At 38.4% G+C, this 16,999-nt stretch overlaps 1 protein-coding gene across 1 annotated transcript in view; it reads left to right on the top strand.

Annotated features, from left to right (window-relative positions):
• Positions 1–5,242: 5,242 nt before the first annotated feature.
• Positions 5,243–16,999, top strand: part of RNF180 (ring finger protein 180) — a 164,662-nt gene continuing 152,905 nt past the window's right edge. Inside the window, exons 1-2 of the mRNA XM_074354864.1 lie at positions 5,243–5,372; positions 5,482–5,717. Coding sequence (XP_074210965.1) covers positions 5,243–5,372; positions 5,482–5,717 — 366 coding nt within the window. The remainder of the gene's footprint in view (positions 5,373–5,481; positions 5,718–16,999) is intronic.

Consider the following 16,999-nt stretch of genomic DNA (forward strand, 5'->3'; position numbering starts at 1 on the left):
TAAGAAAGTAACACAACGATGTAATTCGACTACACTTAAATAAAAAAAAGATTCTTATATCCAATTCCTGTGTGAGAAGAGGGGGGTCTTCCACACCACCAAGCAATTATCAGACACAGGCTGGCTGTCTTAACAATTCAACTTAATATTGGCACTATCTACCCTGAAATAGTATCAGATTTCATAGGTTAAGGGCTCAATCTCACTGCCCTCTACTTCAGATGCCAACAGCAAGTCAAAATTGTTACCTGTACTTCTTATAAATAGGCTACAAATTGAAGGTCCCATGCACCCTTCCTTGGCTATAATTAATTTGCTAGAGCTGCTCACAGAACTCAGGAAATCAGTTTACTTGCTAAATTACTGGTTAATTATAAACATTATTAAAGAGCACAATTCAACAGCCAGATGAAGGGATATATAGTGCAATCCCCCAAACAAAGGGGCTTCTGCCCTCAAGAAGCTTAGAGCCTGACATAGTGGCACATAGAATCAGTTCTTTCAACAACATGGAAGCTCTCCAAACCTCCTCCTTTTTGGATTTTATGAATATTTTATTACATAGACCCAATAGATTAAATCATTGGCCACTAGAGATTGGGTCAACCTTCAACCCTTAGCTCCTTTAATTTTGCCATTGCAGATGCCCACGTGTGTAATACGGTAGAGGCTCTATTTTTGTTAGTGCATTGTGGAAGTAACCTAAACCACAGGCCTGTCCTGCTGGAGGGAGCTCCTTGGAGACTAACCTTCATACTACCTAGTTTTACAACAAGTACGTAGCAATGTATTTAAGTGGTTTTCCACCAGTTACCTCTACCTGGTGGGCAGACAGGCACAGAACACTAAGAAATAAGGACAAGTGTTCATGCTGGAGGAATCCTTACTCTGCACCAGTGGCAGCATCCACAGGTAAAATCCCTGTGGGAAACTCTGGTATTGTGGGAAGCTGTAGCCTCACCCAGAAGGGCTCTGTGTTGTCTCTCTCTCTCTTTCTATATCCTTTTCCACTTAAGAAAATGTACAGCCTCTAAATGTGCCCATTTCATATTTCCACCATTCATACCACCATCCCACTATGAACCTGCAAGAATAATAACCAAGTTATACTTTCCTAATATCAAGCTGAACAGTGAAGAGTTGAAAAATAAGGTACTATTTGTTGAGAGGACCTAGAGCATGGTAACACTTAATAAATATAAGTTATTTTATCTTCTATCAGGGAAAAGCATTAATTTTTTGATACCAGAAAACAATTAAAATTATTTAATTTACAGCTTCAGAATTATGATTTTATTACACACAGACCCAAGATAAAGACTTTTTTGTAGGCACTAATTTATTTCATCAGTCTGATCTAGATCATTTATTTTGTCTCCATCATGTTTGATTCCTCTGAGCAAAATTTTCTATTTGCTTTCTCTTAATTCAGTTTCTTTGTTCTTAACTCCTCCTTGGGCTCTTTCTCAATTGTAATAAAAATTCAGGAATGAAAGGTTACTGTCCTAGGAACACACACAGCATTTGTAAGTGGATTTCTCCTTTGTATTCCGTGCTTTAAGCTATGAGAACACCTGCAAAAAAATTAATGTGAAACCAAAAAATCTTTGCCAGTCAGATTTCTGCAAGACTGAACCTGAACTTTGACTCCATTTAGAAATCAAAGTTCAAGGTCTAGAGAATTACTTAGAATTACCTCATTTGTTAAAAAACCTTCAAATGAATGACTAAAACCAATAATCAAATAAGTTAATAATTTTTATTGCTAAAATTTTTCCTACTTTAACATAAAACTCCTGTTCACTAAATATGGCTATATTTTTTCTGAGAATTGGTGTATAATCCTGATATTTAATAAGTAAGCACTAAAAGATGTTGATAAAAAGATTATAAACTAAACGTTGAGATGCACCCTAAGCCAATTTTATCATTCCTAATTATTAGGTACTTTTGGTAAGTAATGATAGTCTGATTCAAAGATATGTAAGGAGTAAAGTTCTCTTCCCCCAAAGTCTTGCTACCAGATGGATTACAATGAAAGTAAATCACAGACCAAACTCTGCCACAGCTCCAAATACTAGAAAACAGGTAGGCAAGGAAAAGAAAAAAGAAAAGTGACAATGGAGTATCAGCCTTAAAAAGGAAGGAAATTCTAACACATGACTGAACATGGATGAACCTTGAGAACATTATGCTAAGTGAAATAAGCCAGCCACAAAAAGACAAATATTGTATGATTCCATTTAAATGAGATACTTGGAGTAGTCAAGGTCATAGAGACAGAAAGTAGAATGGTGATTACTAGAGGCTAAGGGGAGGAGATAGTAGAGAGTTACTATTTAATGGATACAGAGTTTCAATTTTATAAAGATGGAAAGAGTTCTGGGAATGTATGTTGATGGTGGTAGCACATAATGAATGTATTTAATACCACTGAATTGTACATTTTAAAATGATTTAAGTGGTAAATTTAATTTTGTGTGTATTTTACCATAATACAAAAAAAAGTGGGGAAAAATATGATTAACTTTTTCTGTCAATTCAGTGACATCCTGACCTTTGTTCCTTCAAGCACTTTGCAAGAGTCACTCAAGGCCAATGCAACAATGTTCTAATTGTAAGGTTTGCCAATGTCCTAGAAAGATCAGATAACAGATGCCTCCAAAAATATCTAGACACTGTGACCCAGTGGAGTCTTTAGGCATAGGGTCAAGCTATTCTCAACAGCATGGCTTCTTAGAATTGCTAGATTCTTATTTCCTATTCATGCAAGTGTGGAGGTAATTGTGAAGTTCTTTTTGACAATCTATATACATTGTACACAACTGACGACATGAATCACTTCTAACATCCATATACTAATTACCAAATCTTTTGGTGTGGATCACTGATAAAGCTAGCCATTCTGGTTAGGCTTTCAAATACTAGCTAAACACTTCTGTCCATATTAATGATTTCAATCATTAACAAATTATCCTAGATTATAGATTAGAACAAATATACATATTTATCACACTATTTCTCTATCTGCAGATTAATAGCCTTTATTAGTAACTGGATTGCCCTTCATTAACTCTTTTCAAATAACATATAGATTATTATGTAAGCACTTTCAGGGCAGAAAATGTCTATCTTCTTTACAATCTCTCCAACTAAATCACCCCCTCTACCCCTCTTATTTTCCCAGCTTTCTTGTTTTCCCCTCCAGCCTGATCTTTGAGTGTTTCAGGGAATAACCTCTATGCTAAATCTAATTTTACGTCCATCCTATTACTGTGTTATTCCCTGAGGTGTCACTGAGACACTGAGAAAATAGGCTGATTTTCCTTTTATGTGGAAAGAATGAGAAAATGTTGTAAATATCCCACAGTAAAATATTTCATTATAAATTTCATTATAAATTCATTACAAATTTACAATCCCCCACTGCCCGAGGAGAATGGACCCTAGCACCTGGAGGGTGCTTTGTTGGTGAGCTCTGTGATGTATGGAAGTTTAGAAGGAGAAACCAGAAAAACACTAAATCACTCTGCCTAAGGAAAAGAGAGAAAGAGAGACAGAGACAGAAAGAGACAGAGAGATTGAAATACCTGAGGGGAAAAAACCTAGGAGGACAGAAATCAGGGGGGTTGAGCTGAGACCTGTGAATTGAAGAGAGCAGAAAGAGGAATCCAGTAATTGTGCAGCCAGGAGCAAAGACTCAGGAAGTGACAGCCAAGTGAGATTTTAAAAGTGGTACACTGTGTGAGGTACAATGTAATCCTTCTGGGATCCACAAAACTGCGAAGATCACAATGAGGTTGGTATGGTTGAATTTCTTGTGGAAAGAGAGAAGAGCTGACTGAGAAGAAGAGGGACAGCTGAACTGCAGGTTCTGTAAAGATGCATAAGATGCCTTAGAATCTGGCTCTGAGTATGAGGGACTGAGATCTGGAACCTTGTGTAAGATAATGGAGGAGATGGAGCCATGTTCTGCATATACCAGGGATATTGCAGCTACCTATTCTTGCTACCTTTCCAACAGGTACCAGAGTGGACACACTATAAATCAATAATACGAGTTGCCTAGATTTGACAAAGAGCAGTAAACACCATTGGTGCACAGCATTCTTCCCTTAGTCATTTTGCAAGTTAACATTGAAAGCATTTGATGCCTTAAAGTTTTGTTATTTATTTTTACCTACTTTTTTCAGCTACCCAATTCCATCTTCTAGGTCTATCACACTAAAAGTACACAGCAGAAATAGGAAAGACATATATGCCAAGAAGAAAGAAAACAGGAAGGCACAACAGGGGCAGTCAGAGATATAAAATATATGCTAGTAGCCAGAGAACAGGCACAGCCCGGGCTGTAGATGTCCTTTAGCAGGTTGAGAGGATTCTCTTTCACTCCTTGTTTGTTGAGTGTTTTTAATCATGAAAATTGCTAGATTTGTCAAGTGGTTTTTCTTCATCTATTGAGACAATCCTGTGGGTTTTATCCTTTATTTTATTGAGAGTATATTACATTAATTTTTAAAATGTTAAACCAACCTTGCATTTCTTAGCTAAATCCCTCTTGGTCATGTTGTAAAATGCTTTTTTATGTTGCTGGATTTGGTCTGCTAGTATTTTGTTGTGGATTTTTGTATTAATTGTCACAAGGTCTGTAGTTTTCCTTTCCTGTGATGTCTTTCTATGGTTGTGTTATTGTGTTATTGTTACTGATTTCATAGAATTTTCGGGTGGGAAATCATTGCATACAGCTTTAAGCTTGGGACAAGACTTCAAGTAAGCCACTTCAGGCAAGTAGAAATTTCTGTATATAACAGAGAAAGCTGTACAGTCTTTTGAGATCTCTCACCCAGCTTCCTTTCCCTTTCTCAAGCCAATTAATAAAACGTGCTTTTTAAATACTCCTGACCTTATTTACAGCATTTTGATCACCTGTTTTCATTGCTGTGAGCCCAGCAGCGTACTGACAAGTCCACATTTACTTGGATCTGCCTCCCAGCTCCCTGAATAAGCACTTTAGATTTACCTCTGGTTTTCAACTCACCTACCAACTATAATTTGTCAACAGTGCGCTCCAGAACCCCTTAGTGGTTAACTCAGTTGCACTTAGATGGAACCTTAGGAACAAGAAGATAAGCAACAAGGACAGTGACATCAAAAGGGAAAAGTAAACTCAGGCACTGGTGCTGCCTTAGAAGAGTCTAGGCTTGGAGGTGGGTCATGGGACGCCAATTGATTTGAGCAGGTAATGAGCCCAGCAGGTGGGTTAGGAGCTCAGAACTACCGGAGGGGCTGGGTGAGGCCACGGGAGGAAGATGAAGGGACTGACATGCTCTGCTTCTCCAGTAAAGGGACGACCAGCGAACAACTTTCCCACGGTCCGGCCGGGCCTGCGCGCCGGGCGCCCCGTGCGGGGCTGCTCGGGGGCGGGGCGGGGCGGGGCGCCGCCCACGCGCGGCTCGGGCCGGAACCGCAGCGGTGGGTGAGCGGAGCGGAGGCGGTGGGGAGCGCCCGGGCGCGGAGACCCAGGCCGCCGGCTCCGGGCTGCCGGCGCGGCTCGAGCGCTTTCCGCGGGGTTTGGCTCCTGTCGCTTCCCGTCTCGCCGAACCGGCATCGCCGCCGCCGCCGCCGCCGCCGCCGCGAGTCCTCAGAGCCGCGGGCTGCGGGCGGCCGGGCGCCCCGGGACGGGGCACGGAGCGGGAGGCTCCCGGACGCGGTCGCAGGTGAGTGCCGGCGGCGGCTCGGGGCCCGGCGGGGCGCGGCCGTCCGAGGGCTCTGGCGTGGGGCCGGCCCTGCCCGGCCGCGGCGGCTCGGCCCCAGGCTTACGCGACGGAGGGCGCGCCGCGGGCTGGCCCGGCCGCTCCCCGCCCCGGCCTCAGGTGCTGCAGCGCCGGTTTAACTTTCGCACCTGAGGCCGGCGGCGGCGGCGGCCGCCGGCCTCGGGGCGCGACCCGGGCGAGGGTGGAATTACACTGGGCGGCGCCGGGGGCCTGGGGGCGTGCGGCGGGCGGCGCCGGCGGGGGCGCCGCGTGGCCGGGGCTGGCGGCCCTCAGTCTGGGAGTTGAGGAGGTGCGTCCGGTCTCTCTCAGAGCTTGTGGGGAGGGCCGCACACACCCCGGTCCGCCGCCGGTTCCCACACTTTCTTTTGTCTGGTCCATTTCGGTATCGGCGTTTCAGCTGCTTTTGTTGCAGCTCTGGGTCCGGAGTTTCGGACTTGCTGGTTGTTATGCAGAAGTCACGGGTAAGGTCTGAAAAGCCGGGTGGGAGTGGGGAGAGGGTCCTTAGGGTCGGAGGAGGGGGGTTATTATTACTGCCGTAATGAGCACTGACACATGTATTACCGTGTGCTTTTCGAGATCGTACTCAGTATATTTGTAGCATTTAATAGTTTTAAGTGCACCTGGGAAAGCATCCATTAGTGAACTTCAAAGGAGCATTGTGTAGGCAGGTTACTATTGAACTACCCATTTTATAGACCAGACAGCCAAGGTACACACGGGGAAGAGTGATTCTGTCACAAGTAGTCAGCCCTTGTAGCAGCTATGATTAGAACTTGTCTAAGAGTTGTCCTCAGTGCAGTCACTCACCTCGAACAAAATCTAGCACCCAGAGTGCCCATGTAATACGCGTGTTTTTATTTACTCAGTTACTGAAACGTGTCTTTGAAAAGAGTCGAGTCCTTTCGTACTCCTGGAATAGAACCCCTAAAAATGATACTTAAAGGAGCAGAATCATTCCATTTGTTGAATGGGATCACTGGAATCATAGTAAGGGCTAATTTTTATTTCGTCTTTCATCTGTCAAATCTTTAATCTCCTATATAAATATGGTGCCACTGGGAGCCCAGATATACTTAGTGATTATCATACCAGGGACCCTAAATGTTTATTTAATGAGTAAGTGGAATGGTGGTGGTATGCCTGAGCAACAAGTTCCATTTTTCTCATACAAAAGAATTAAAAATTTAGCAGAATAATCATTTTAATAATTTCAGTGAAAATTAACTTGTAATCATGTGCATATTATGTTGTGCTTTCTCTCCAGAGCCATCAACAATTTACCAGTTTCCCTAGGATGTGCTCTTAAATGATTTTGCCAATAGCTCTTTTATTGCCTGATTTTTCTTCCTCTGTTTTATTTATGTATTTGGTTTTTCAAAGTGAAGATTTTTTTCTTCCTTCTAAAGTTCAAGGAAAAGAGTCTTTAAAAAATAGGCTTTTTTTTCCTTTGGTAAAATAGACTTTTAAATAGAACTTTTATGAGTGTGTCTGAGAATAGACACCAGCTTCTTTAATAAATTAAGTCCCATACATCAAGCAAGAATTCTTCCAGGCAAGTATGCAGTGAATTAATAATCATTTTAATAGACCTCTGTAGTGTTTTATGACACAGTTGCCTCATATAATGCCTTTTTATCAAGCAGAATAAAGCTAAAAAATTAGGTTAAATTTTGCTGACTATATAGCATGCATTTTAGGGCACAGTATGCCTAAGACTTAATTACTGACTCATGGAATAAACACTTGTAATTCTCTTTCCCTTACACCATCTCCACTCAGCCCACTAGGGGGTGGAAAAAAATGATAATCTGTCCTTTCTTTCTTAAGGGATATTTGGAGAATTAATGAAGTCATGTCTGGAAAATATTTTTGGAAGAAAGCTACTTAGTGACTTCAAAGTGTATAGGAGCATGAAACACTGCCTCTTCCCCCAAACATGTTACTGTTACTTTGTTTTTAGAGTGGTCACTCCAGGTAGTCACTTTAGGAGGCTAAATAATTATTCCAGAAGTGCTCCTGCTATTCATAATTATTTTGAATCTTTAAAAAATTTAGTCAATTTACAAGCAACTTAAAAACATGATTTTAGAATCACTTTTATAAGCATTTGGTTTTTAGTTTGTATTTTTGTAATCAAAAACTGTAACTCAGTTTGAACACTTATTTGCTAAACTTGGCAGAATGATTTCTGCATGGTTGCAAAACTCAGCTCTACCTTCAAGATCTTATTACTATTAACGATATTTAGATGATTATCATGAAGGCTATTTCAAAAGGGTGTTTTAAAAATAGTTTTAAGTAATGATGACATGAGAATAAGTTTGCAACCTTCTCAGAGTGACTACTCTGAAATGGGCACTGCATACTTGTAGGCTTGTAGATATTTGTACACATATTTATATCTATGTGTACATTTGTATCCTGTTAAAATTTTGAAACTAATAATTTGTGTTGTAACCTATCAGGTATTTATTTCGAGTAGAATACATTAAATAAATCACATAATTATACTGGAACAGTATTAAGTTGGGGCTATATTTCATATAAAAATTTGAACTTCGCATAAATGCGAGTATAAATCTTTATAATAATTTAGAATCATAAAATTCGGCTCCACATTGTGTGGTTTGAATGTAATACAGCTGGATCAGGAATGGCTTCATCACAAAATGAAACTGCTATTTAAAAAAAAAAACATTGGCAAGTTGTGTGTGCGATAGGTTTTCTTGATCACACCAATTAACCAGATACATTCATTTTCTTCATTTCTGGGTTGTTTGAAAATGTTACAACTATTATATGTATTATATATCATGTAAGTGTCAGAAGTCTGTTATAACTGTTTTATGAGTTTTATGATAAACATATGAAATCATTTTCTGAGGAAACAGAAGTAGGGAATTTTATGTGCAGAGTCAGTAGCTTCAGAACAGGAATAATATTGTGGTTGCAACTATACTCCATTCCACTGCATAATAAATACATAGTAAGGAGCATATAAAAAGAAGGGATAATATCCTTTTGATATTTAAATGGAAAAAAGTTCCATTATTTAGCAACCGGGTCTCACTTTTTAACTGGGAGTAAATGGTAACTTTGAGAGAAATCACACATTTTCAGATGCAGATTATTGAAGTGACAAGTAAATTATCAGCTGACAAGCAGAAGTTTTCCCCTAGCATGGCCCTTTCTAAGATGTGCAAGTGTGATAGTAAACATTATCTTCTAGTTATATACAGGATTTGTCTCCCAGATAATGGTCCATGCCCATATCATCCCATCCATGAATTGTACCTTGCCTTTGATCCTCACTCTAAATCTCTGACCTTCATTCTTGATTGCCATCTTTGGGCAGAGAGTAGTTGGTTCAGATTGGAAGAAGGGACAGGGAAGGGATGGGTATAACTGTTTCATGTGTAACATTATTTTTTTTCCATTTGGAAGGTTAATAGTTCATTTTTAAGGTCTTGTCAAAATTCCTTGCATCAAAACAGCCCCAGTAAGTAGGCAGTCCCCAATAAAATGGGGATATAAAAATGCTCACATTAAAATATCTTCTTTTGGCCCTAGTATGCAAGAATGTTACAAAAATAATATGTTAACCAGAACTAAGTATCTTTGATACAGTAAACATTAAACACATAATTAACAAGATGTTTTATTGCTTTTCTTGAGTTAAGAAAATATTTGCGGAAATAACTTGAATGGTGAGTCTTTTACAAAAATCTATCTGAGGACATTGGAGCTGTTTTTCTTCCCGATACATTTCTCTGTAGTAAGCAGAAATATTAGAGGTTATTCTGTTAATAATAGAACTGCCTTCACCATCTGTAGTATCTTTACCTGATTAGTTCACTGATGGTTTGACAGTTGGAAAACCTTAGAAATAAGCCAGTAGATCATTTGCACAGATTTTAAAACCAACTTAAAAACATCCTTCATGAAATTGCTGAGATAAACGTGTGGCTTATTCTGATTGACAATCACCTGACCTATTCAGAAACCTATTGAAAAAATTTATCCAAGGGGCCAGAATTGAAGTATAAGCATCAATTTAGGCAGCATGGAATAAGTAGTATAGACATGTGGACCCATGATATAATGAGTAAACTGGTGACTGTCTTCTTAAAGTTTATTTAATAGAGATAAAAGTTAAAACTAAGGTGTATTTTTCTAGCCATATTCTGCTCACATTTTTGGTTTTATTCCTTCTCAGACCATGAGTCTCCTGGAAGATACATAAACTGTGTAATTAACATTTGTATAGCTTCAGCTATCTGACTTAGTAGCTAAGGCTGTAGAGTTCTTAATAAAACTTGCTCTGCTCTAGTCTGGCGTTACACTTTTTGCTCAGCCAACAACCATACCCTTTCACAACTTAGTATGTTGGTTTATATCATTTTCCTTGCTCAAGATGCTCATTACTTTCTGCTTGCTAATGCTATCAGAATTCTCTCTGTCCTTTAAGAACCAGCTGAAATACCACTTTTTTTTTTTTTTCTGGAAAGCCTTCCCTGACTCCTTAGTTCTTGTTTTTAGTTTACTGTATTGTTCTATTAATTACCCTCTGTTTTTGATTATTTCTTTTATTTTGGCCTTGAACTTGTTTTCCATCCAGATTTTTTTTTCCCCTCAAAGGTACAGGTCAGACTTTAAATATATATTTTTCTGAATTATATACGGCACTTGTAACTCTGGATACTACCTGGACATATTCAGCTTGTAAGGTTAGATCTGTAAAAGAAATTCTACTTAGAGACTAGAGTAAAATGTCTTCATGCTTCATAATTATATGTCAGCATTTTAGTAGAAAATAAATAGCAGGCTCAAATGGGGTAATTGAGTGTATTTTTAAAAGTGCCTGGGTTAAAATAAACCACCAGTGGTGAAACATCTCAGAACTGACAATAGTGGGAACCATTATCATACGTAGGCCTGAAGGGTGAGAGAATGCGATCATGACTGAAACCCAGAGAGGGTGGCTGTGGGGAAGGCTGCCTGGCTAGAGCTCTGGCCTTTCTGTGACTGGCAGGAATGGCAGTTTTACCCTCTTCTAGCCCTCTGATTCCCTCCTGGTGTTTCCCATTGGCAAACCCACTGGAATCCAGAAGGTTAGGGGGCCCTCTTGTCTCAGGTCAAAAGTCAGTATCCTGGGAATTAGGGCAAGATAGAGAAGGTGAAAAGTACATCTGGAGAGGGGGCGGGGGAGGACAAAGAATACCCAATGCTGTAATCATATCAGCTAGAGAGTGTTTCAATTACAGTATGTAAGTCTTTTGTAATGTTTTTATTTTCATAAAAGGCAGGCCTATTTCTTTCTAGTTTAATTCAGTTAGTAACATCCAAGGACACTTTATTTTATGATTGACATGTTTCATAAGAACCACTATCCCTCTTTTGTGGTGTTAGCTGTTGTGGTATTGTTAAGCATATCTTCTCAATGATTTCTTTTTTTTTTTTTATTTTATGTGTATATGTAGAACTGTTTGTGTGGCTGTTCAGAAAACTGTCCTTTCACCATTCCAACAACATGATTTATCTGAATCATTCATGCTTCCTCATTTTTCTCTTTGTGCCTTTTTCATAGATCAGTGGTTTTCAGTCTTGGTGTATATGGTTCTCATTGCAGGTATTTTGATTCAAGCAGGTTTAAGATAAATCTTGAGCATCTGTTCTTTTAAAAAGCTTTCAGGTTATTTCAGATGCGCAAATGTGAGAACCACCACCACAGGTAATAATTTTGTTGTAGTCCCTCCTCCATGTATATATAGCACTTTTAGTAATTAAGCTCAAATGGAAATCTAATGCTGCTTTATGTACTCTTTTACTCTCTTAAATATTTTAGATTGTTCACATTGAGAAGTGCTTATGATACAGGATCCAAAGTGTGTGGTTTCCATATTATTAAGGTGAAAACATTTAAAATTTTAAAGTATATATAAAACATTTCAAGTATACAATATAGAAAATAATAAAATGAATACCCATGTTCCCACCATGTAACCTTATAAAATATTAACATTTTACTTTTTTTCTGATTTTTAAAGAAAAAGACACATTACAGATAAAATTTAAGTCTCCTTAGACCCCTTGCTAGAGGTTACCATTATCCTAAATTTGGTGTCTATCATTCCCATTCATGTTTTTGTACTTTTGCTACATATGCATGTATCAGAAAACAAACTATAACATCGTTGCACAGCTGTAAATTTTTTTGTAACTATTACTATGCTGTGTGTTTCATTTCCTTAACATGTATATTTCTGCAGCTTTTTTTCCCTTGTTTAACATACTTTGGGATTTTTTCTATACACATGTAGCTTTAGTTTATGAACTATTATAGCTATATAGTATTCCATTGTATCAATGAGCAAAATTTTATTTGTCAAAAATCTACTGATGAAACTTGGGTTGTTTCCAGCTTTATGCTGCTGCTGCAAAATGTTGCTAAAATGAACATTCCTGTATGACACAATATTTCCTTATGCACATACAAACCTAGAAGTAGAATTGCAGATCCGCAGAGACATGTTCTGTCTCACTAGATCTTGCCAAATTGCTTTCCAAGATAGTTGTGCCTAGTTACACTTCCCAATAGTGGTTTATGAGATTCTTGTTGTTGCTCCATGTTTTATACTTGGTATTGTCAGACTTTAAACTTTTTCCCAATATGATGGGTGCAAAATGGTATCTTATTTTAATTTTAATTTTCCTGATTTCTGGTGAAGTTAAGTACTTTCATATGATTATTGGACATTCAGGTTTTCTCTTCTGGGAATTGTGCTTTTATATTCATTGTTAAGTTTTCTGTTGGAGATTTATCTTTTAAAAATTTGTATTTTAGAATTAATTATAGATATTAACCATTTACTTATATTTATAAATTTATTTTTTCTTGTCTGTGGGCTGTCCCATAATTTTGTTTGTATTTTTAGTACCAAAGTTTTAAAAGATATCAGTATTTTAATCTATCAGTATTTTTCTCTGTATATTGACACAATTTTATGATTCAACATGTCCTCACAACCTTGGTCTTCCTAAGATTTGCAGCTTTCTGTCTTAACTTTCATAAATTCCTTCTAGATAAGGTAGGGTACAAATAAATGAAGAAATAAACATGCCACACAGTTTATGACTGGAATATACATGAAATTATTAATCTTTAATAATTTAGGTAAAAAGGTTTCCCGGTTCAAAAAAGCATCTAAATAGCAGCTTCTTGTGTAACTTTTTCTCATTTTTCTTTAAGTTCCTATGAAAGTGTAGAATAAACCAAAAACTCATCGCAAAACCAAAAACCAGAAAACTCTTAAAATGCCAAAACTGGGAGGAAGTGACTTTAATTAAGAAACACATTGTCCTTGGTTGAAATTTCTCTACATCAGCCCCTGCATATCCCTCCCCAACCCTTGCCTTTTGATACAGACTGCCTGATAAATTCAGGGAACTCACTTTCTGTTTTCCCAGCAAATTCCAAGAAGCCACTAGGCAGAATGTAGGGGTTTTGTGGTGGATGCTGTAGAGCACCTGGAGATGGAGACACAGAGAACCCTGGTGATAATACATAGCCACAATTGCAGGCACAGTTGTTTTCATGGGTCATGTCAGTTCCTCTCCCAGGGAAACAGGACAATAAAGGGTAGCGCCACGTGTCCCCTCTGAAGAACAGAGTATAGAACAGAACCAGGTGGTGAAGCCTTGTTAGAGGTAGGGAAACCGGACTGAGTGCTTTGTGTATCAGCAAGCTCTGCTACCGTAGATCTGAGCAGGTGGGCAGAAAAGTGACCATGAGTAATTTCTTTACCTCATCTATTTAACACCAAGTCAAGGCAGATTCCCCTATGATGGAATGTATAGAAAGAAAAAGAAAGAAAGGAATCTATACTGAAACCTCTGAAATACTGGAACAAAGGAAGACTACTGAAAGGAATTATAATATAACAAATTTCAAAGACTTGATATGTATTAGTCACATGAATATGGTGTTTTACATCCCTTGTGCTCAATTTGTGCCTCCAGAGTTCTGCAAATAGTGAAATATTTAACCCCTTCATTGCTTTTATCAGGTTGATATTTTGCTTTTTCTTGTAAGATGTATGAAGGGCAAAATGCAATGGCTGCTTTCTTAAAATAATGTTATTCTAAAAAAAAATTGAACTTTAAAGAAATTTCACTAATTGAATCAATTTGATTAGGGGATCTTACTAATCACCATTAAGAGTTTTGTTGTGAAAGTATGGATATTGCATTTACTGAGAGTCATGAGTAGCTGTTCAGAATGTAGGAAGGTAACTGTCAGATATCTGGAAAATTTAAAGAAGGCAAGCTAACCCGTGCATATTTCAGGTGCCTCTAAGAACCTCACTCAATGGGAAGACAGAAGAAACAACTAGTACAGCATGGCTGTTTTAGGATCATAAACCAAATCTTCATCTTAGTTCACCATCTAAGCATCACTGAATTCCAGGGAGATCCATGCTGAAGGGCTGTTTAGAACAGCTGCCTGCAGAAACATTTGCTGCCAGACAGTGGTAAACTTATAAGAACAGGAGAATAAATGACAGCAAATTGGGTACATCATGATTTGGATTCCATAATTCCAAAAAAGAGGCAGTAAGCAAAGGTAAAGCAGATGTTAAAAGGAAAACACATTAAAACCCGTATGGTAAGAGAGGAGTGTGTGCAGTTTTTATGGACTCTGTTAACTTACTGGGTTCTGATTTATTTTCTAGGATGGCTAAAGAAGAATATTATTGATGTCACCCAAAAGCTGGTCAAGATAGTGTAGGTCTTGATGCTTAGAGCTAGTTACTGCTTCCATGCCTTACCTTCTGCTTTTCTTAGTCAGCTGAGCTGCCAACAGGTAGAGGAGGGCAGCCTATGATGTTTGTTACCTCCTCTGTTCCAGTAAATGACTTTCCCCCATCCCAACTTTGAAATCTCTGTAAGGACTTCAGTCCACTTCACTCCTCTTGTCCTTAGAAATCTCAAGACTCTAGAAAATAGGAACTTCCTCTTCAGAAAATGATGGGAATAGTTTGAGAAGTTACTTTGTTTCTCTAGGTCACAGTTTCCTCATTTATAAAATGGAGTTAATAATCCCTACTTCACAGGAATGTCCTGATGATTGAAGGCCATTTAAGAAGTATTATATTCAAAAATAGTAGTTAGTGTTTAAAGTAATTACAACCCCTTGAATTCATGTTTTATATGTAGAGGTTTTAGTTTAAAAAATATGGAGCGTATACCACTTTCTGTCACATTGCTAATTTTAAAAAAGTACTGTTTTCTGATGGATAGCTTCATAAAGAGAATTATAATTAATGTGGATACACCCAGTGACATACACTCATCAAACCACGTACAATATCATGAAATTCAGTCATATTCTAAAGTGGATGAAAAGTCAGTCTCTGTAACATCTTACAAAGACCGGCTTCCTTTGGTGGTGGTTGCTGAATTTACCCTGGTGATGCCACGAAGTTGTACCCTAACTTGAGCAGAGTAAGGGAAGAACGACTTATTTTTTTATCTTGCCTGTGCTTGCTTACTTATTCACTCATTGAACTGCTAAGTGCCTAACACTGTGCTAAGACTATGGTAGATTAAACTGTCAGGGAGTTTGCAGCTAGCAAGGAGCACCGACATGGAACACATAATTGAAAGCATGATGAATGTTCTGGAGGAAAACTGGAAATGTCATTGGGGGAAATAATAGGTTAAGGAAGCCGCCCCTCCCCTCCTCCGCATCTAGGAAGGGACATTTAAGCTGAGACTTCAAGGATATGGCTATATTCCCTGGAGGCTAGAGGCGCGCTTCCCAGGGACCCAGGGCGGGGAGTAGGAGGAGTGAGCCAGTGGAGTGGAGGAGATGAAAGAAGCCTGGTCTTCTGGGCTGTGGAGCGGGCTGGGGCTGGGCCTGGGCAGCAGTCTGGTCAGCACCTAAAGGGAGCAGGAGAGTAATGATTTATTTTGCGTTTTTACAAGGACTCTTCTTTTGATGTGGAAGATAAATGCTTCAGATTTTCAAAAAGTAAAACTTTTGTGAGTAGAACCGTAATTTCTGGCCTAGAATTTTTGAGGTCAAACATTTGCTTTTTGTTTATAGAGTATATGGGATGAAATATCTTCCTCTTCCCATATGTTTTCCATGGTCTATCAGAGAGATTCTGTCCCATTCTACCTTTTTTAAAGAGCTTGCAAGGAATCTTTTGTCCTCGATCCACTTTAATACATCCTCCTCCCTTGGCCCTTTCCCTTCAGGATTCTGAAGTTTTCAGAATGAATCCTAAGGATCCTGACTATGACTCTTAGTGACACGGCTAAATAATTGCAATTAGGAGTTTTTCTTGCAGTAGTTAACAGAAGGGGAGGCTTCTTGTTATGATAAAACTATGCTACAAATACTAGAACTTCTCTAGAAGTATTTCATTACCTGACCACATAAGTGCATAGGAGAGCTTGTAATAAATTAAAAGAAAGCCTAGGAGCTACAGAGAAGAAGGGTGGGGAGAGCTTGGCAAGTAGACACATGACATTAAAAACTACCCTTGTTGTTAGGGTGAGGTTGCTAGGCTCATTAATACAGGAGTTTGGGTTTTAATACTCGTAATTATACAGAAGACCAAGGCCTTGGGTACACATGAGGCAGGGAGTTGGAAACTGAGACCCCCCAAGTAAATGTAGGACTTGTGAAGGGCAGCGTTTCCAGTAGAACAGTGGATGAGAAAAAACATGGTCCACTGACAGAGATTAGAAGGAAGTCTGTATTGGCTTAGTCTCTGACTAGAAGGTGGAGAAGAGTCTCATCTGAAAATTATTCAGTTTTTTTTTTTAAACTTTTGAAAAATTTTAAATATACACAAAAATAGAGGAATGGTATAATGTATTCTCATGTATCCTTCAGTCAATTTCAATAGTTATTATTCTTTCACTCTTGTTTCTTTTTTCTGCATTATATATAATTTGCTTCTACATTATATAATTTTGCTTGTAAATACGCAAAATTACAATATCTCTGGCCTAAGGACCTTTAAAAAACATGTTTTTAAAAAACTTTTTTATTGAAGTATAGTCAGTTTGCAATGTACCAATTTCTGGTGTACAGCATAATGTTTCTTATACATATATTCATTTTCATATTCTTTTTCATTATAGATTACTACAAGGTATTGAATATAGTTTCCTGTGCTATACAGTATAAACTTGTTTATCTATTTTATATA

Source organism: Camelus bactrianus, chromosome 3, assembly GCF_048773025.1.
Source record: "Camelus bactrianus isolate YW-2024 breed Bactrian camel chromosome 3, ASM4877302v1, whole genome shotgun sequence".
NCBI lineage: Eukaryota > Metazoa > Chordata > Mammalia > Artiodactyla > Camelidae > Camelus > Camelus bactrianus.